This window comes from Mchenga conophoros, linkage group LG12, assembly GCF_057382185.1.
Source record: "Mchenga conophoros isolate Kocher_MC1m ecotype Shallow Benthic linkage group LG12, M_conophoros_male_GT1.1, whole genome shotgun sequence".
Lineage (NCBI taxonomy): Eukaryota > Metazoa > Chordata > Actinopteri > Cichliformes > Cichlidae > Mchenga > Mchenga conophoros.
In genome coordinates this window covers 21,735,576-21,757,611 of record NC_140537.1, presented here as the reverse complement: position 1 = coordinate 21,757,611, position 22,036 = coordinate 21,735,576, and the positions used below count along the sequence as shown (strand labels likewise).

The 22,036-nt window shown below is 40.7% G+C and overlaps 1 protein-coding gene and 1 pseudogene across 2 annotated transcripts; both read right to left on the bottom strand.

Annotated features, from left to right (window-relative positions):
• Positions 1–1,090: 1,090 nt before the first annotated feature.
• On the bottom strand, positions 1,091–12,967 carry LOC146562616 (beta-1,3-galactosyl-O-glycosyl-glycoprotein beta-1,6-N-acetylglucosaminyltransferase-like). 2 transcript variants are annotated; one of them, XM_085293136.1, is made up of 7 exons: positions 12,798–12,967; positions 9,851–9,943; positions 4,227–4,555; positions 4,030–4,123; positions 3,311–3,715; positions 2,975–3,191; positions 1,091–1,177 (listed from the first exon to the last, which is right to left on the bottom strand). In XM_085293136.1, exons 3-7 carry the CDS (start codon positions 4,532–4,534, stop codon positions 1,131–1,133), a joined length of 1,071 nt encoding a protein of 356 aa, XP_085149262.1. In that variant the 5' UTR covers positions 4,535–4,555; positions 9,851–9,943; positions 12,798–12,967; the 3' UTR covers positions 1,091–1,130. The 2 variants fall into 2 exon arrangements, with proteins under 2 accessions (XP_085149262.1, XP_085149261.1); XM_085293135.1 differs by lacking the exon at positions 1,091–1,177 and having other exon boundaries at positions 1,624–3,191.
• Positions 12,968–16,433: 3,466 nt separating this feature from the next.
• On the bottom strand, positions 16,434–20,596 carry LOC146562615 (beta-1,3-galactosyl-O-glycosyl-glycoprotein beta-1,6-N-acetylglucosaminyltransferase-like; annotated as a pseudogene).
• Between the last annotated feature and the right edge of the window lie 1,440 nt (positions 20,597–22,036).

Genomic DNA, 22,036 nt, shown 5'->3' with positions numbered 1-22,036 from the left:
AGTGAACAAATGGACTTGATGATTTAGCTGATTTAAAAAAGGTTTCATATATTTTAATGTTCTTTGAAAATCAAGATGTAGGCCTGTGTTTCTGAGCTGATGAACAACAATTTTTCAATAGATATATGGTCCTCACAGGACAGCCACTAAATTTTATGTGCAATTAAATTGAAAATTTTATGTGTGGTGAGGTGTAGTAATATTATTGTAGCATTCTTCATGCAGGAAGGAGTGCAGGAAAGTAAAGACGTCCACGTAGAGTACAGACAGACAGCAAAAATGGCTTGTTTTAAAAATGTTATCTTGTTAAACAGGGAAATGAAGGATGAAGGAGTGTTTGTTAGTGTGCATATTGTCATCTCTGCTTGCCTTTCTGTAAAAGACCGCTTAACACCACTTCTTATCTATTCTCTTGTTTAAGTGTCAAATATTGACTCATTTTAGAAAAACTGTTACACCCCATGTACTGCAGTACCTTGCTTTGATCTTGAATTCTCACCTTGTTTTTCTTTTTGTCATTTAATCCTGTTTTTTTCCCACATCTACTGACAGTATAGTGCCTCACTTACTTTTGCTCTCCACACAGAATTGCAGGAAAGAGCACCAAAGTAAGTGATATGTAAGTATTCCACTGCTTCCATTTAATAGAGTAAAGCTGCTCCCATTTCAAACCAGGAAATGTTTGTCCACATTAGAAGAAGAAGAAGAAGAAGAAGAAGGAGGAGGAAAAAGAAAATGTGTTTGTTCCAGTCAAACAGGATGCCAACATGAGAAGTAGTTCATCTGTAATGATGATGATGATGATGATGTAATAGTAGAACCCAAGATATTTAATGGTAATGTTAAACAGCTTTACATAACCTTTCCAGACTATACAACATCCAAACACAACAGATTAGCCTTCTGTATTTTGATTAAATGTCATATTTATTGCTGACCTGCTATATAAAACGTACTTTTTTTCAAAGTTTTGAATTTGACATCTCATTCACCAAATATTTCTTTGACATGGTGAAAATCAGTTTAAGTCAAACAGTCTGTAAATAAGTCACACCCATGCGACAATGTTTTACTGTGAATAAGTCTCATTCATTTCTTTTCCTTCTTTATTTCCCTCTCACAAGGGGACCTCAGCTGTGTTGTAAGTTATTTGGCTGCTGCCTTTCTTCTTTTCTCCCTGAAGAGAAAAAAATAGAAAAATCCAATTCAGATCTGAGCGTGTTGAATATACAGTAATACTATGGTTGTGTTGCAGAGACTGTGGTGTGCTGAAGGAAAACGCTTTATACTGTAATACAGTACTCTCAGCACTTGATTATGTTCCACGTTTGTTTTCTTTTACTTCATCTTTTATTTCAACCATGCAGCTCAGATTGTCTTGTTATTGGCTTGTACCAAACATGTGTTGACAACAAATATGTATTGATAATTAACTCTGGGTTATTATAATAGCGCATTTTCAAAAGCCACAGTGATGCTCTTGAGTAGTACCACCATCCCATCTAAAAAACAACAAAAATGAGCAGAAGGCACAGTAAGCTTACAGGAGATGTAATTTAGTTTAAAGAAATTTATTGAATAATTTTTAAATTAAATTATGTCACCTGATGCCACTTACTAATTAAAATTCAATATAGATGAAGTATTTGTCTTTATACATGTAATACAGAAATTAAAAAACAAAATAAATTCAGTATGTTATTTGGTGATGTTTTTTGTTATATTAATTCTTGTGTGCTGTCTTACATTTGTGTTTGAACATCCAAATACTTTGACGACACCAGCTGAAATTATGAAGGTGTGGGTCACTCATATACAGCAATGTTTCACATTATGTTGCACTCCCTAACCCTCAGTCAATATTTATATTAAGTGTTTACAGTGTTGTCACCCCTTATGTCACTGTAAGAATAAAGTAGCAGAGTTGTATTGTTCTGTAACAGAAGTTGTTTGTAATGCTTTTAGTTTGAAATTACTCTGACACGCACACCCAAAATCAGGGAAGTGTGCTAGTACTGAACATATGTGCGTGCGTGTGTGTGTGTGTATGCATGCATGAATGCAAGACAGTTATTCTTACTGTGTCTATTATTTAGAGAGTTAGGTTAGATCATATCACTTTTATTTATTTGTACATCTTTCTTTATGGCGTACATGGTATTCATTCTCAATCTCTGTCTCTGTCTCCTTCCTTTCACACCCTAATCAGACGTAGCTGTTGGCCACCCCTTCCTAAGGCTGTTTCTTCCTGTTAAAAATGTTCCCATGAGCTCACTCTTAGGCTGTCATCTGATTGTTGGGGTTGTTTCTATAATATTGGCAACCGTTATTGTGATTTAAGGTCATGTAAATAAAATTGAATTTACAGAATATTTCGAAACTAATAATATTTCGTATTTGTATCTATGCAAGCCACAAGGAGTTTTTCCATTGGGTTATGAAACTTTCACACGCCATGCTAGATTAGTAACGTTTGTCTGCTGAAATATAAATATAGGTAATTGTAATTAAATTTTTAATAAACATTAAAAGACGTGCAGAGTTTAAAAAAAACCTATAATGAAATTAATATTTTACGTACATCCTCAACTTTCATAACACATCTATCTCCACATGACAATTATGATCCAATGCTATCCAAGAATGTGTTCATAGTTTTAGTATCTAATAGAATTGTCATTTATAATAGATAATTAACACTTCACCTAAACTAACTCAGTCAGTGCCTTGTGTCTCAGATATTTCTCCAAGCAGTAGATAGCAATGGGATCTCTGTCTGCATCAAACTTATTGGCAAAAAGGTGATGCTGTTCAATCAACCACTGCAGGTCTCCAGCACCATACACACATATTGATCTGACATGATGGCCTTTACATTCTGGGTATACTGCTTGCAGAGAATCCTCTGACCCCTCATGCATACGCCACTTCACCATCCGTGCAATTGCATTAATGTCTGTGATGTCAAATTTACGGTTGGGCCATGTTGAACCAGGAACACCAGGCATTCGTTGTATTGTTGCCCACAGAAACTCATCAGGACTGTAGGTGTCTTTGGCCCACTCAATGAGGGCCTGTATTCGCTTGTCTTCCAACACACTGCGAATGTAACCTCGGTTGACCACAATGTAGGCATTTCCTGATAGTATAGGGAGATTGAAGGGAGTTGGATCCTTTGTTTTTCCTATTGGCTGGGACAATTGAAAAGTTAACATGATGGGGAGTCAGTCTGAGTTGAAGGTTTTTAGAATAGCAAAGAGAATTGATAATAGCTACATCATACATTATAAAAAATATCCAAAAGAAGTACCTGGATTTGTCCATCAACTACTTGGTAAACATTCATCACCCTCTTCTTCTTTCCTTGAGGCATTTCTTCAGACTCCAAACTGTTACCTCCTTTCAGTGAACGCAAAGCTTGCACAATTTCCAAGTTAGTTTTTAGAGGGAAATCCTGACCACAGAGGTTGATGAAGTATTTCCATGTTGTACTGGTGTTATAGAGATCAGCCATGCAGTTAAGATCAGCCTGTACACGTGTCCATCCAGCGTAGACCACATCCACAGTCTTGCTGACCATGAACACATTTGGGAAACAGGAAGTAATGGCATTGATGGCAATAAAGACTGAGGCCGGTGCTTTTTTGTCCACATGGACACAATAAATATTTTGAGGTGTGTAGATAGCTCGCAGTAGTCGCTCAAAGTTCTGCACCTAAAGATAAAACACTTTAGTTCTCTTTGAGAAATGTTTTTGCCTGGTTGGTTTATTGAACGCTTTAACGGTTATTTAATGAATGATCAAAACTAAAGCAGAAATGTGACATATCCATTATAATATGAAATTATAAAACACCAAGATCACCAGTGTGACAAATAAACAGTTTAATCCGATTGGGTGAATCTGTTATTCAAGTTGCATATACAGTATATATATATATATGTATATGTAATCTAATAAAGATGTTAAGCATTATGAATTTTATCAATTCCCAATTTGACCACTGCAAAATTAGAGAAAAAACATACCTTGTGATGGACAACCATAGAGTAAGCTAGTGGAAAGTCCTCTTCTTCCTTGCTTAATGGGAAAGTTATATATTTCCTCCTCATCTTGAATTCACTGTAAATTCAAAATTTTGAAGACGCAATGTTGCTTTTAAATTCCATATATTTAAATCGTTACTAAGAGGTAATTAGTGAAACCTGTGATTTAAAGCACAAACCTGCAGTCTTTGGTTGCATTGATATAATACTCATCAGAGATCTGAATAATCTTCTGGAAGTCTTTGGTGATGGTCAGTAATTTTGCTTTCAGCAATGCCTCCTTCTCTCCCTGCAGGATCGCTGAGCAGTTGCAAACTTTCTCTGGGCTCTCATCAATATTGGTGTACTCTTGCCATTGATACCTGAGAATGTAGGCAGTACGTCTACCTCTTTTCAGTGGAATAAGTAGTGAAAGCATCCATAGTGATCCCAGTACAGCGATGAACTGTAATAATTGTAGCCGCCAGCCTCGTTTTAGGAACCACATTATTTACAATAAGAGGAGAATCTGAAATACAACAATATTAAAGTGTGTGAGAGCTGCAAAAAATGTCAGACAGACATCTATGAAATCATAAAATAAATATAATGATTAATGTTTGCTAATATGTTGATATGTTGATAAGAATTTATGATAAGGGGCAGATCAGTCCATCCATTATGACAACCTGGAACGAAGAGATGAAATTAAGATAGATAGCATCCAAATGAAATACACTTCAACTTACAACAATAAAAAAAATGTATTTTAGCTTTTTAAAAGTTGTTTGTGTTTTGTGTGGGAGCAAAATATGAGCTCTAAGATATTTTTCCTTATTTTATTTATTTATTTATTTATTTTTTGCCTGTCCCGTTTGGCTCTTTTGCCATCAGAATTATTGTCTAAAGGCAAAGAAAGATGCCCAATGGATTTACTTTACCAAATTGACCATCCCAGCCTTGCCATAATGGTCCATTTGATTCACCTTTTATTGTTTATTTTATTTTCACTTGCTGAATACGGGACAGACTTGACTGGAGGAAAGAAGGGGAGAAAGAAAGAGGGACAGAGAAACAGCTGAGAAGAGGGAGAAGGGCAAAAAACAAAAACAAACAGAACGGGCAGAAAAAAAAAAAGAAAAAGAAAATGCATCTATCGATCACCTGGATCAACTGTTGAGAAAGAAAAAAGAAAACAAGCAGAAGAGAACAAGAGTAATAGAATAAACAACATCACAATGATATATGGGAATATGACAGTAAATACTAAATATTAAACATTATTGTGCAGCACATAAGATCAACAGAAAACACTGTGTGGTTTGAGGTAGGAGCCAAAAAGGGTGTAGTTTGTGGGTGTGATCACCCGTGTGTACACCTGTGAGCATGGACGCGCTTGTTTTTTTTAAAAGGTTCCTTCATGTAATGATCTGCTAGAGGGTGTGGGGGGGCCACAGCCCCGTCCTCCAGGGCATGAAGCAGGTATGGAGGAGATCAAAACTCCAGACATCCAGAGGCCCCCAGAACACAAGAGACCAAGGAAGACCAACAGAGGGGCAGCCGCACCACTGTCCCAGAAAGAGCTGAGGAGAGTCCCAGATGAGGGTTCACTCAGCAGCCGCGGAGCAGAAGCCAGGGGGGGTTGCAGTGACGCGCCCGTGAGCTCCGCCGGCAGCCAGCAGCGCCTGAGTGACCGAGCCCCAGGCCGAGAGGCCGGGGGCACCCCACCTCCGAAGTGGCCCGAGCGAGCCCCAGGCTCCAGGCCCCGATAAGCGGCCGCCAAGGAGTGAGCCGGTGTGTACCTGGATGCCCATCCCCAGACACAAAGAACCACCAACGCACCGATGTCTGAGGGAGTCCGCCACTGGCAGGGGAAGTGGTGGTGGGTGGAGATAGACCTCCAAACTTTGGAGGGCCTGAGATGTCCCCGGAGAGGTGGCGCCTGACACCCAACCTGACATATAGACACAGACATACAGGCACACACAGACACAAACATCCATTCCCACCCTCATGCTCTCATATGCACTTACTCCACACTCAACCAACGTGGAGACAGACATAAAGAGACGTTGTACACACGATCACACTCCCCAAGCGTACTCTACGAACCGGGTCTAGGTACCCTTGCCCCTGGAGGGGGGAACTGCACCCAGACCCAGGTGGTGTTACCCTTTTCCCTGCGGTGGGGAGAGGCAGACCGCCCCGACTCCGCAGCAGCAGGGAGGCCCCACACTCCAGACCGCAGTCGGACGGCCAACTCCTCCTCCTAGCCTCCCCGCTCCAGCAGGCCGCAGAGAATGGGGGTGGGAGAAGACTCCAAACCTCCCTCCACCCGCTCATTGTAGTGTTGATGCATGTGTGTTCTAAGGTGCATTTAAAACCCAGGAGGGCATGGAGCTACCTGCCAGAGAGCAGCAGGTAAGCGCATAGTCCCTCCTGCTAGCCCTCAATGTCTACGTGTATTTAAAATTGAGGGGTGGGCAACAACGCCAGGGGTGAGGTGTACACCCTGATGGTCTTTTGGAGTCCGTGTAGCGTGCCCACCCCCAAGATCATGTATGTATGTGTAATGAGAGTGAGTAATGTGAATGTCTAAGTTGTGGGATAAAATTGAGGTAGAGGCAGCCAGAAGGGGACAGAGGGGGGGGGGGGGGGGTAGCCTCCTCTGCACCCTGGTGACACACCCCTACTCCAAGGCCCTGCATGTGTGGGTGGTTGTGGTGGAGCGGGAAGAGGGAGGCAGCTGGAGATGGGGAGGGAAGGAAGGGAGGGGCAAGTGACCCCTCCCTGGGGCCAGCTCCCCCGCTGACCCCAGTAGGCACCCCCATACTCCGCGACCCGCCAGGGAAAGGGGGCCCAGGCCCATCCAGACCAGGGCCCAGTGCAGCAGCGCCTCCCGGCCCCACAGAACCCGGGACAGTCCACCCAACCCCACCACAGAGAAAACTGCACCCACCCCACCATCCACTCATCTTCCACACTACATAGGACAATAGACACCCAGGCTGAGATCTTCCTCCACCTCTCCTGTATCTCCCCTTCCTGCAGAGAGAGTTCCTGAGAAGAGGAAAGCTCCTGCAAGATGTGACAATCTCCCCCACCAGTTGAAGAGCCCCCCAGGTGGCTCGACGCACCGGCGGCACCCTGCGCCAGGGCTGGGCCCCCATGCACCCACCCGCCCACAACCCCGGCAACACACCAACCAGGACCCAAGCCCCCGAGGCCCGGCCAGGGCCCCAGCCCAGAGATGGAGCGCCCCCAGAACCTCAAGCCCATCCCGGACCCACCCAGGGGCAGCCAGGCTACCAGGTCAGTAACCCACGTCCGTCAGCACAGACCCTCCCCTAGCCCCGCTGCACGCAGCCACGAGGAAACAGTCACCTGAGAGCCAACAGAGCCCCTAACCGGACATGACCGCTACCCCGGGTTGAGCCCCCCAAGGAAGATGCCTCCGGGGAACCCCCCGACGCCCTAGGCCTGTCCCTACCCCCACACCAATCACAACAGTGAAGGCGGGACCAAACTAAGACCCCTCCACCCCCACTAGGTGATGGAGCTGATCAAAGGAGCCCAGAGCAATTGATCTGATGTGGTGGCAGAGGCTGTATCAAGACTAATGTAATCTAATAGATAATTTCTATATTGGTTAGAATTAAGATTATTTTTATGTTTCCAGTTCATGAGGACTGTTTTCTTGGCTATGCATAGGGCAGTGAAAACCATATGGGCGATATTCTTTTCTGAAGTGACATTATCTAAGCTGCCCAACAAACACACTAAGGGGGAAGTTGGAATGTTACATTTCAGACACTTTGATAAGTCTTCACATATTTCGCGCCAAAACTTGTGAACTGGTGGACAGAACCAAAGAGCGTGGATATAATTGTCCGGTAAATTGGTTTGGCAGTGTGAGCAGTTGTTGGTAGACGTAAAGCCCATCTTGAACATCCGATGACCTGTATAGTGCACTCTATGTAATATTTTGTATTGAATTAATTGAAGACTGGGATTTCTAATTAGATGAAAGGTTTTTAAGCAAATCTGAGACCAGAAGTTTAGGTCCAAGTTAACTGATAAATCCGCTTCCCATTTTGCAATAGGAAGTGATATTGATTCATCTGTTTTAGAAAGCATTCTGTATATTTTGGATAGTAATTTGGGGGTTTTAAGAGTAAGAAATTGAACCACACTTGGTGGTTGAGCTCTAATATGAGCTCTAAGATGTTTTTCCTACAGAAAGTCAGTGAGCAGCTTTCTTTCCCTTTTTCGAGCATTTGTGAAGTATTAAATAGAACTGTATGTTTTATTTTCACCTAACATATCCTTTTTGAATTTCGTAACACAAAATAGCAAAAATGCTAAACTTTGTTCTGCAACTACATTCTATTCACTATTTTACTAACATTTCTGCAACCAGAAATGACTCAGAGGAAAAAGATATGCCACGTATTCTATTTCAGATAAACATTTTGGTTTTTTAAATATTTTCTACTATTTGTAGATAAAAGTGTTCATCATTTCTTCTTTCTTTTATCTTCTTTCTTCTTCTAGTATAGGCCAGTAAAACTAAGCTTTTCCCCCATTCGCTTCTTTTTATATGCTTCCCTCGGGGTCAGTTTCTGAAAGGCATAATATCTGCTTTCATTGCTGTGCAGATGACTACTGATATATTTACCTATGCAAATCAACACCTATGCTTCTATTCAGGCACTGGTGAACTTTCTTAGAGATATACAATCATAATTAGACGTAAACTGGCTAAATCTGAACTAATCAGCCATCAGCAGCAGCTCTCCTCTTGACAGGAAAGAAATGGTGTGATTACATTAGAAAATGTTTTTACTTGTTTTAAAGAGTATCAAAAACTCTGGACTCCTGTCAGAGCACTTACCGTAGGTTTGCAAAGCAGAAGATTTAGTTAATGTTATGTATAGTTTATTTTTGTACATCCTGTACAGCACTTCGTTTAACTAAGGCTGTTTAAAGTTGTTTAAAATGTCCTTGACTTGACTTAAATGTAAATTCTTCTTTTAGTTTATTTTCAAAACTAAATCTGTGAGCTGATATTCAACATTTCCATTTTAAAAGTTTGATAAAAGTGTATTTAATTTAATCTGGAGCAATACTGAAAAATCTTGGATTTAGAACAACAACTAACATTAAACTTTAAATTCAATAGTTTTAGGCAACATACAAAAGGAAAAGGAAAATGGGGAATACTTCCTACCTGGGATTTTTCTTGTCACAGACAATCCTTTTTATGTTATATTTATAGTTTGTTCTAGCACTCCTTCTAAGTTTTCCCATGTGTCAAGCGTGCCTGGCACCTTTTTGTTCTTCAGGTCTAAAAGGAGCCTACAGGTGAGACACCTGCCAACTGAAGACTTCCTGTCAGCCTTTTTCAGAGTAAAAATGTTTTAAACAGACAAACCTTTTCCACACTTCAGGTTCTGTAGCCATCAAAAAAGTGTGTTAAATAACCACATACTGAGGAGGTCTTATAGCAAGGGTTAGTGTTAGGTGTTTGCTTATAGCAAACAGAAATATTTTTTCTATAGAATGGGCAACTGCCCATTATTGTATTATTGCCATGCAGACTTGACTCCAAGAGTGAAACTTATCTAGCATGCAGGAATAAGTATACAACTATTAATTGAAATGACATGCTTTTATTCTGAAAAGATACGCTTTAGCGCCAGAGGGTTCCTCTCACCACCATAAAGAAATGCCACTGTCATCGCACAGTAAATACATCTGAAAACAGGACAAAAGGATTGTATGACTCTAACCTGTTTCTATTATAAACTTAAATTTTTTATACCTTTATTTTTGATCCATCCATCCATCAATCCATCCACTCCATTTTTAACTGCTTGGAGTCACAACTTGGAGTCACAACAGGGCGGGAGCTTATCTGTTATATAGAGAAGGAGGTAGATGAGTCCATCAAAGAGCATGTTATCTTCCTGTTAATAAAAATAGTATTCATTTGAATTTATGTAATGTACATGTAAAGCAGCGCTATACAGTAGATAAGGGGAATCTCTTAACAATGTAAAACTGGCTGAACTGGTTTTTCGTATCAGTGCATACAAAATCAGTTAACAACGACCAAACATTATGTTATGTTACCAAGTTTTCCACTTTATGTCAGCAAAGTTTACAGAGTACTACTAATATTTTCATTGCTATTGCTGGGGGGAGGGTTGTGAAATTGTAGATCCTTAATATATGTTTTTCTGTGATCTATACATTGAGTGTATTTTGCAATTTGAATGTATTTTCATATTAAAATGTTGAATCTAAATTTTAAGAAAAAATATTACTTTGTAATAAATACCAGACATCATACTGTTTACATTTTAAATTGCAGATTATAAAACTGTTCTACAAGGGCCCTGGTTTGTTAAAGGATAGGTCCTGAGTCACCCTCTTGTGGTTTGTTTCATTCAGCAAAGAATGGTGACAAAACTCCCAGACCTCTAAAATGATTGGTTTGAATTTTAAAACAACTAAACTTGTGGCTGTTCACATATGAATATTGTCAGAGGGAAAGTACTTAAGAAATGAGACAAGTAAAAGCTGTCAATACAAACCGAAAATAACTGTAGCTAATGTTTGGTGATTTAATAAATAACGTGCTTGGGAGAGACACTGAAGAGCTGGAAGAGACAGGGGAGGATGAATGTTGGAACAGTTAGTGTTATAATATATTATTATATTATTATATAGCAATATATTACTACTATATATATTACCATATTATAACTCATTTTAATATCTATAGTGTATTTGAAAGCATGATGCTTAACATTGTCCGCCCCAGCTGTGAAACTCAGAAACCAGTCTTACTTGTTATCATCTATCGTCCACCTGGGCCTTACACAGAGTTTCTGTCTGATTTCTCAGACTTTATATCTAATTTAGTTCTGAGCTCAGATAAAATAATTATTGTGGGTGATTTTAACATCCATGTAGATGCTAAAAATGACAGCCTCAACATGGCATTTAATCTGTTATTAGACTCAATTGGTTTCTCTCAAAATGTAAAAGAACCCACCCACCACTTCAATCACACTCTAGATCTTGTTTTATCATATGGCATAGAAACTGAACATTTAACAGTGTTTCCTGAAAACCCTCTCCTGTCTGATCATTTCCTGATAACATTTACATTTACAATAATTGATTACACAGCGGTGGAGAGTAGACTTTATCAAAGTAGATGTCTTTCTGAAAGCGCTGTAACTAAGTTTAAGAATATAATCCACCCAATGTTAACATCTTCAATGCCCTGTACCAACACAGAGCAGAGCAGCTATCTGAACGCTACCCCAACAGAGGTCAATTATCTTGTTAATAATTTCACCTCCTCACTACGTACGACTCTGGATACTGTAGCTCCTGTGAAAACTAAGGTCTCTAATCAGAAGTACCTGACTCCGTGGTATAATTCTCAAACACGTACCCTAAAGCAGATGACTCGTAATCTGGAGAGGAAATGGCGTGTCACAAATTTAGAGGATTATCATTTAGCCTGGAGAAATAGTTTGCTGCTTTATAAGAAAGCCCTCCGCAAAGCCAGAACATCTTACTATTCATCACTGATTGAAGAAAATAAGAACAACCCCAAGTTTTTCTTCAGCACTGTAGCCAGGCTGACAAAAAGTCAGAGCTCTTTTGAGCCAACAATCCCTTTAACGTTAACTAGTAACGACTTCATGAACTTCTTCACAAATAAAATTTTTATCATTAGAGAAAAAATTACCAATAATCATCCCACAGATGTAATATTATCTACAGCTACTCTTAGTACCATTGATGTTAAGTTAGACTCTTTTTCTCCAATTGATCTTTCTGAGTTAACTTCACTAATTACTTCCTCCAAACCATCAACGTGTCTTTTACCCCATTCCTACAAAACTGCTCAAAGAAGTCCTGCCATTAATTAATTCTTCGATCTTAAATATGATCAACCTATCTCTAATAATCGACTATGTACCACAGGCCTTCAAGCTGGCTGTAGTTAAACCTTTACTCAAAAAGCCATCTCTAGACCCAGCAGTCTTAGCTAATTATAGGCCAATCTCCAACCTTCCTTTCATATCAAAAATCCTTGAAAGAGTAGTTGTCAAACAGCTAACAGATCATCTGCAGAGGAATGGCTTATTTGAAGAGTTTCAGTCAGGTTTCAGAGCTCATCACAGCACAGAAACAGCTTTAGTGAAGGTTACAAATGATCTTCTTATGGCCTCTGACAGTGGACTCATCTCTGTGCTTGTCCTGCTAGACCTCAGTGCAGCGTTCGATACTGTTCACCATAATATCCTATTAGAGCGATTAGAACATGGTGTAGGTATTACAGGTACTGCACTGCAGTGGTTTGTATCATATCTATCTAATAGACTCCAATTTGTGCATGTAAATGGAGAGTCCTCTTCACACACTGAGGTTAATTATGGAGTTCCACAGGGTTCAGTGCTAGGACCAATTCTGTTTACATTATACATGCTTCCCTTAGGCAGTATCATTAGAAGACATAGCATACATTTTCACTGCTATGCTGATGACACCCAGCTCTATCTGTCCATGAAGCCAGATAACACACACCAATTAGTTAAACTGCAGGAATGTCTTAAAGACATAAAGACCTGGATGGCCGCTAACTTTCTGCTTCTTAATTCAGATAAAACTGAGGTTATTGTACTCGGCCCTGAAAATCTTAGAAATATGGTATCTAACCAGATTCTTACTCTGGATGGCATTACCTTGGCCTCCAGTAACGCTGTGAGGAACCTTGGAGTCATTTTTAACCTCTGTCTCTCTTCCACAGCATGTCTTTATCCTGTCTTCCTTCTCTCACCCCAACCGGTCGCAGCAGATGGCCGCCCCTCCCCGAGCCTGGTTCTGCCGGAGGTTTCTTCCTGTTAAAAGGGAGTTTTTCCTTCCCACTGTCGCCAAAGTGCTTGCTCATAGGGGGTCATATGATTGTACAACATAATATCACGTTATTACAATATACATAATTATCACGTTCGTACAATAAAATTATCACGTTCGTACAATATAAATATTATTTTGTACAAACATGAAATGTATCTTGTTAGAACAATAAACTTTTCACGTTATAACGTGATATACTTCTATTTTTCTTTTGCCTGGGTTGCAACTCTACGCTTCCGTAAATATTACTTTCTACACCAGGATCCTTTTCTACGTAGCTGACGGCTGGTAACTGTGCAGGGGCAGATCTAGCAAAGTTTAGCCAGAGGGGCCGATAGGGCATGAACAGGGAAAAGGGGGCACAAAGACATACTTTTCTTTCTTATTCTCATTTAAAATGTCTAGCTTTTAATAAATAATTATCCGAATCTTACACCCAAAGTTTTAATCTGATGTAAAATGTATAGAAGTCCATTACTGTATATACACTGAACAAAAATATAAATGCAACACTTTTGTTTTTGCTCCCATTCCCCATGGGATGGACGTAGAGACCTAAAATTCATTCCAGATACACAATATAACCATCCCTCCCAAACAGTGGTCACAAATCAGTCCAAATGTGTGGTAGTGGGCACATCTGCCATATTGAGATAATCCATCCCACCTCACAGGTGTGCCACATCAGGATGCTGATCTGACATCATGAGTAGTGCACAGGTGTACCTCAGACTGCCCACAACAAAAGGCCACCCTGGAATGTGCAGTTTTGTCTCACAGCAAAATGCCACAGATGCCACAAGCAATGAGGGAGCGTGCAATTGGCATGCTGACAGCAGGAATGTCAACCAGATCTGTCGCCCATGCATTGAATGTTCATTTCTCAACCATAAGCCGTCTCCACAGGCGTTTCAGAGAATATGGCAGCACATCCAACCGGCCTCACAACCGCAGACCTCGTGTAACCACACCAGCCCAGGACCTCCACATCCAGCAGGTTCACCTCCAAGATCGTCTGAGACCAGCCACCCAGACAGCTGCTGGAACAATTGGTTTGCACAACCAAACAATTTCTGCACAAACTGTCAGAAACCGTCTGAGGGACGCTCAACTGCATGCCCGTCGTCCTCATCGGGGTCTTGACCTGACTCCAGCTCGTCGCCGTAACAGACTTGTGTGGGCAAATGCTCACATTCGATGGCGTCTGGCACGTTGGAGAGGTGTGCGCTTCACGGATGAATCATGGTTCACATTGTTCAGGGCAGATGGCAGCTGAGAATGTCCCAGTTCTTGCATGGCCAGCATATTCACCGGACATGTCACCCATTGAGCATGTTCGGGATGTGCTTGACCGGCGTATACGACAGCGTGTACCAGTTCCCACGAATATCCAACAACCTCGCACAGCCATTGAAGTGGAGTGGACCAACATTCCACAGGCCACAATTGACAATCTGATAGACTCCATGCGACGATGTGTTGCACTGCATGAGGCAAATGGTGGTCACACCAGATACTGACCGGTTCTGGGTCCCCAGACCCCCAATAGCGCAAAAAACTGCACATTCCAGGGTGGCCTTTTGTTGTGGGCAGTCTGAGGTACACCTGTGCACTACTCATGATGTCAGATCAGCATCCTGATGTGGCACACCTGTGAGGTGGGATGGATTATCTCAATATGGCAGATGTGCCCACTACCACACATTTGGACTGATTTGTGACCACTGTTTGGGAGGGATGGTTATATTGTGTATCTGGAATGAATTTTAGGTCTCTACGTCCATCCCATGGGGAATGGGAGCAGTAACAAAGGTGTTGCGTTTATATTTTTGTTGAGTGTAGTAACTATTAAGTCTAATATACCCTAGTAAGCTATAGTACTGTGGCGAGCTCATAAAAGGAGGAGACAGAATTCCGTTCGGTCTTGCTCCCCCGCCCTCTTAGCCAGGGAGCACAGCCATTTATTTACATCTGCCAGGAGAACACTGCCACTAGCTAACTGCTCAGCGCGGCAACAGCACAGCACAGCACAGCAACAACAACAACAACACGCAGGGCGCCCTCTGACCCCGGAAGGACACACCGTCGCAGCGAGAGGGCGTCACCCGTCACTATGGTAACATAAACAAAACATAACTGTAAAAACAGAACCCCGAACAGCCCTGACCCGCTACAGTACTTTTTCCTTTGGGAAGGTACCATCTGTGCAGTCTGCAATTTTGTTGAAGAAAGATGTTGAATCTATTTAATTATTCTTGAAAAATAATTCATTTCTGTGCATTTTTTTTCACCCTGCATCAAATTAAAGTTGATTACGTCGATTAAGCATCATGAGGTGGGGGGTGGTTCCCTTTTTTTAAATTTTTTTTTAGCTGGGAGTTTGCAACGCTATTAGTTAGGTTGCTTACTCTTTAAAATACCAGAATAGGGAGGATGGTTTAAGTTTATTAGATTGATCAGTTTTGCTGAACTATGAAATATTTTGGGTGCAGTGTATTTTTTGCATACAGGTATAACAGAATAGCTTTAGTGTGTTTTTTATAAACTTGAGTTTGAACTTATACAAAATGCAGCAAGATATTAAAAAACAGTTTTAATGATTAAAAAACACACTATATCGGATTCATATCGGTATCGACCGATATCCAAATTTATAATATCGGTATCGGACATAAAAAAGTGGTATCGTGCCATCTCTAGTCAGTACAAAGATTTTAAAATGAATTCTAAAATGTTTCATGACTTTACTTTGAAATTACTGTGACACACACGCGCACACACACAAACAAAAGAATGTGCTAACAGAACACAGAAGATGGCTAGGCCTCCCTAAGCCTGTTTCTATTTCTTCCTGTTAAAAAGGAGTTTTTCCTTCCTGGTGTTGCCAGTGCTTTCTCATAGGGGGTTGTCTTTCTAATATTGCAACTTTTGCGGTAATGCTATGTAAATAAAACTGAATGTAATTGAACAGAATATCTTGATACTGTACATATTTTCTGTTTGTACCTATGCAAGCTACAGAGGCACATAGTTCAGAGTATTTTTGGTCACATGTACTGAGGTGAGTTTGACTTATGTTTAGGGCTGTAGTTTTTCTGGAAATTAAATAATTCACCCAGCCTTTTTTTCTACATAGACTGCAATCAACTTTCTTGCAAGTTTTCCTTGTGTTTTTTCCTTAACTATAATCACAGCCAAAACCAAAATAATTTTGAATAGCACTAATAAACTAAATGGATTAAAATATTTTCTCAGGTGGAATGCTTAAATTAGTTTTTTGGGATTTCGGTTATGAACCTCTCAGATGCCATGGTAAAATGGCAATGATAGTCTGCTTACAGTATATATAAATATACATAATGGCATGCTAATTTAAAATGAACATTGAAAGAATATGTTTATAGTTAGGTTGGGTTTATAGTTTTTTAATATTAATTTATAATAGATAATAAACACTTCACCTAAACTAACTCAGTCAGTGCCTTGTGTCTCAGATATTTCTCCAAGCAGTAGACAGCAATGGGATCTCTGTCTGCATCAAACTTATTGGCAAAAAAAGGTGATGCTGTTCAATCAACCACTGCAGGTCTCCAGCACCATACACACATATTGATCTGACATGATGGCCTTTACATTCTGGGTATACTGCTTGCAAGGAACGCTCTGACCCCTCGTGCCACTGCGACTTCACGAGCTGTACAATTGCATTCATGTCAGTAATATCGAATTTACTGTTGGGCCACGATGAGCCAGGAACACCAGGCATTCGTTGTATTGTTGCCCACAGAAACTCATCAGGACTGTAGGTGTCTTTGGCCCACTCAATGAGGGCCTGTATTCGCTCGTCTTCCAACACACTGCGAATGTAACCTCGGTTGACCACAATGTAGGCATTTCCTGATAGTATGGGCAGATTAAAGGGAGCTGGATCCTTTGTTTTTCCTGTTGGCTGGGACAATTGAAAAGTTAATATGGTAAATGGCCTGTATTTATATAGCGCTTTACTAGTCCCTAAGGACCCCAAAGCGCTTTACATATCCAGTCATCCACCCATTCACGCACACATTCACACACAATATGATGGTAAGTCAATCTGAATTGAAGGTTTTTACAAATGCAAAGACTATAGAGATTGACAGACTACGTGACTTTCGCGCATTGCATGCCGGTAACTCGTGGCAAAACAATCCAAGTACCTGCATCAAATGCAAGCATTTGCAGCACCGCAAAACGTTCATTCTTCGGTTCCAATAAATTCTTGCTTTTTCTTTGCCCCCCAAAAAGGTATGTACAAAACGAAGGAGAACAATGCCGGTCCGTACAAAGACAGACTTAATGAAAAGTCAAAGAAAAGATACGAGGAAAAAAATCAAACCAGTGAAAGTGTCAGACCCTTATGAGCACACAGAGGGACAAAATACGTTAGCGTGCTGCCCAACTTCACCACGCTCATATTTATAATTATCTTTGAGTGAGTGCATATTCTATTGATAATAGCAGAGGTGGGACCAAGTCATTGTTTTGCAAGTCTCAAGTAAGTCTCAAGTCTTTATCCTCAAGTCTCAAGTCAAGTCTCAAGTAATGTCAGGCAAGTCAGAGTCGAGTCTCAAGTCACTGGTGTAAAAGTCCAAGTAAAGTCACAAGTCTGAAATTTTGAATTTCAAGTCCTTTCGAGTCTTTAAAAAAAACCCGAAAAAAGCATGTTGCAGTTATATGCTAAATGTAAATATTAGACCATGTAATTTTTAAATCTGTGTTTTTCTCAACACATGACAAAATAGTGAACTTAGAAAATATACACAAATTGTGAAATTGCACCTCTATAAAATGCAGCTCAATTAAACCTAGCTCCAAGAATAGTTTTCACCAACAGTTCTGAGATAAGCTGCATGTTGTTCTTGGATGCGCTTGTAGGACTGGCTTTTAAATCGCATGACAAAAATATCATACACATTAAAAAAAACTGCATCACCAACGTAGCCTGGAAAACATTTGCTAGTTAGATGAAGTCAGCTATCTCATCTTAGCATATTTATATGCATATTTATAATTATACGCTTCTTGGAGTGAGTGCATACACTCGTGAAGTTTAGTAACTTCAGGTCACTGCAACAAGCCCAGGTACAGTTTACCGACGGATGGGTACAGGACCTTGAAATGCACCGTGTAGAAAGTAAAGACCATCGTACGTATCATAAGTTTACCAGTCTCACAAATCGTCGTCATAAATACACATTCGTTAACCGTTTATTAATAGGACCTTTGAGCTCAATGGTAATTAATTAGTAGTGGAAATAATTTCTGGTAGCATCACAGAAATGTAGCAGTGACAATAATATTGTATGCTGTAATCGCACTGGGCAATTAGTGATACAAAACAACTGTTTTACCCTGTGAATAAAAGTATATGTTTTTGTCAATGTACCATAATAACAGAAGCGAAACACAATATTGTGTCAGGACAATTCACTATTTATGCACAATAAACAAAGGAGCATAGCGCGACAATTTCTGTTCAGCGCCAGACTTGCTTGTAACCTATATCACCAATTATGTTATGAAAATGACGCATTAACTACAACAGCAGACTGACCTTTGTGGAAATGCTTGGAGCAGACTAACCTGTGAGCTGGAGTGTTCTGGGACGTTATATTTGATCTTTGAATGGCTGCAATCCAGTCGCCTCTTTGTTACTTCGGAAACATGGCTCGAACAATTTCTCTTCAACGACGTAATCCGATAACAACTGATCTCTTTACCCGTCGGCTTCCCGTGGCTGTCATGCGACCGGCTATTGCAGTTAATAATACAACGGCTTCTTGACATTTTTGTGTTTCTTTTTATCGCTGTGTAACTGATTTCAATTGAAAGCCTGCGTGCGCTAGTACCTCTTGCCACGAGTTCCCAGAATCCTTTGCGGTTCTACCCGTGAATGACGTCACATTTTCAATCTCTATATAATATGCATGTTAAATTTTATATTTGGGGTAAAATATCAAGTCTTTTCAAGTAAACCGGTTCAAGTCCAATTCAAGTCCCAGGTCATTGGTGTAAAAGTCCAAGTCAAGTCACAAGTCTTAGAACATTTTTTCAAGTCAAGTCTAAAGTCATAAAATTAATGACTCGAGTCTGACTCGAGTCCAAGTCATGTGACTCGAGTCCACACCTCTGGATAATAGCTACATCATACATTACAAGAAATATCCAAAGAAGTACCTGGATTTGTCCATCAACTACTTGGTAAACATTCATCACCCTCTTCTTTCCTTGAGGCATTTCTTCAGACTCCAAACTGTTACCTCCTTTCAGTGAACGCAAAGCTTGCACAATTTCCAAGTTAGTTTTTAGAGGGAAATCCTGACCACAGAGGTTGATGAAGTATTTCCATGTTGTACTGGTGTTATAGAGATCAGCCATGCAGTTAAGATCAGCCTGTACACGTGTCCATCCAGCGTAGACCACATCCACAGTCTTGCTGACCATGAACACATTTGGGAAACAGGAAGTAATGGCATTCATGGCAGCAAAGACTGAGGCCGGTGCTTTTTTGTCCACATGGACACAATAAATATTTTGAGGTGCGTAGATAGCTCGCAGTAGATGCTCAAAGTTCTGCAACTAAAGATAAAAAGGATTTAATTCACTTTGTAAAATGTTTTTGCTGATACTCTTCAAAAGTAGTACTTTAGATAATAACATTATCAAATTAAATGACATATTTAGAACACCCCAATTTTTCCATTTTTTTATTGTAAATTGTGATCACAAAGGTGTGATACCACAGTATGCTCAACCACTGCTTTTATGCAAACAGAGTGGGGGCAGGTCACCACTGACCTTTTTTCAAGTTATTCATTGGACTTGAATGACTTGAATTTCAATAAATAATTGGAAAAATTGGGGTGCATATGTGTGTGTGTGTATACATATACATACCTATATATATATTTAGATATATATATAGATATATCTAGCCCCGGGACGTCGGGCTAGCGATATTGCGAGCCCTGTATCTGATTGAGGAATCACTCATCTTTGGAAAAGAGAGTTTATTACAGAGAAATGTCTCTTTCCGAAATAAAAGCTATACTATCCGCTTCTTCTGGGCTATATTCTCAGCAGCATATTAAACATATAAGGAGAATCATGTGCTAACAGCTGTCTAAATGACTCGGCTAAAGTTAGTAGCATGCTTGCTTGTTTTTTTTCTGCTTCCACTTGTCTTTGCACTAGGATGATGTCGGCGTAAATGTGCAGTCATATTCGTTGTGTTCCCACTAGTGCTTTCAGGTTAATCTCGTTGAAATGACCTTAACGCCACAACACGGCAAATCTCCGTTAACGAGCTACCGCCGATCGCCCCGTGCATGGGGCTAGACGGCCAACACGTTAACGAGCTAACTGCGCTAACACACTAGTTCCCACCCATGTAATTGAGCATTGCATGGCACATCCAACATACTGTTTTACTTTAGTGCATGACTCGCTTACCTTCAGGGTCATACGTCACATGAAAACCAAAATAATTCCAAACGCCAGATCTGAATGAGGGTGGGGGAGGTCCATGTTGCAAGGAGAGCTTAACTTCTGTCTCGCTAGCTTGCCCTGCGCTCTTCCTTCTGACGATGCTGTCTGTCTATATATATATATATATATTAGGGGTGCAACGATATTCGTATCGATATTGAACCGTTCGATACAGTGCTTTCGGTTCGGTACGCATATGTATCGAACAATACAACATTTGTAATTTATTTTATCAACTTTCCTTCTGACGATGCTGTCTGTGTGGAGCGCTCAGTGAATCTGCGTTCGATTACTCCGCCTAGGCTGCACTGTCGAGCGCAGATCCACTGAGCGCTCCACACAGACAGCATAGTCAGAAGGAAGAGCACAGGACAAGCTAGCGTGACAGAAGTTAAGCTCTCCTTGCAACATGGCAAATTGAACCTCCCCCACCCTCATTCAGATCTGGCGTTTGGAATTATTTTGGTTTTCATGTGACGTATGACCCTGAAGGTAAGCGCTCATGGACTAAAGTAAAACAGTATGTTGGATGTGCCACGCAATGCTCAATTACATGGGTGGGAGCTAGCGTGTTAGCGCAGTTAGCTCGTTAACGTGTTGGCTGTCTAGCTCCATGCACAGGGCTATCAGGGGTAGCTCGTTAACGGAGATTTGCCGTGTTGTGGCGTTAAGGTCATTTTAACGAGGTTAACCTGAAAGCACTAGTGGGAACACAACGAATATGACTGCACATTTACGCCGACATCATCCTAGTGCAAAGACAAAAACAACAAGCATGCATGCTACAAACTTTAGCCGAGTCATTTAGACAGCCGTTAGCACAGGATTCTCCTTATGGGGACCTGATATGTTTAATATGCTGCTGAGAATATAGCCCAGAAGAAGCGGATAGTATAGCTTTTATTTTGGAAAGAGACATTTCTCTGTAATAAACTCTCTTTTCCAAAGATGAGTGATTCCTCAATCAGATACAGGGCTCGCAAAATCGCTAGCCCGACGTCCCGGGGCTAGAGATTTTTCCAGTCGGGCTACCAAAATCTATCTCTGCCCTGCCCGTCGGCCTATCGTAGGAAGGAAAAATATATGTCAATGCTTTTGCATTCTTTCGGAAATGTAGCTGGGTAATTATGTCATTGGCATCGGTGAGCCACTGTCAATATGTGACATATTGAAATTGCGTTTGAATTTGCGCTTGTTTTTTGCTTTCACTTTGCAATCGCGTGAACTGTGTATAGAGAGCGACAGCACTGATTGGTGAGTGATGATAATTTGTGCACCAATTCCTCTGACATTGTCTTATTAATCGTTAGCTTACTACGCAAACATGACAAGTGAAATCTCCCGCAGCAAGCTTAAACATGTGAGAGGTTGATCGCGCAGAGAATCGCTGAGCTTATGTGAGTGCGTGTGTAAAAGCAGCAGGATTTATATTTCAGTTCTGCTGAGCCAAATAAGACAGGTCAGGGTGAAGAAGTGACAGCCAAAGAAAAGCTTACCGCAAAACGGAAAAGTTATGACAAATCAGACTATAAGGCAA

What these genes read in the sequence shown, in the direction of transcription:
- LOC146562616 (XM_085293135.1), bottom strand. Translation starts at nt 4,534, where the DNA reads ATGTGGTTCCTAAAACGAGGCTGGCGGCTACAATTATTACAGTTCATC. An exon ending in AATGCAACCAAAGACTGCAG is followed by an intron (nt 4,124 to 4,226) that starts GTTTGTGCTTTA and finishes TTGAATTTACAG; the next exon opens with TGAATTCAAGATGAGGAGGA. An exon ending in TAGTTGATGGACAAATCCAG is followed by an intron (nt 3,192 to 3,310) that starts GTACTTCTTTTG and finishes CAATTGTCCCAG; the next exon opens with CCAATAGGAAAAACAAAGGA.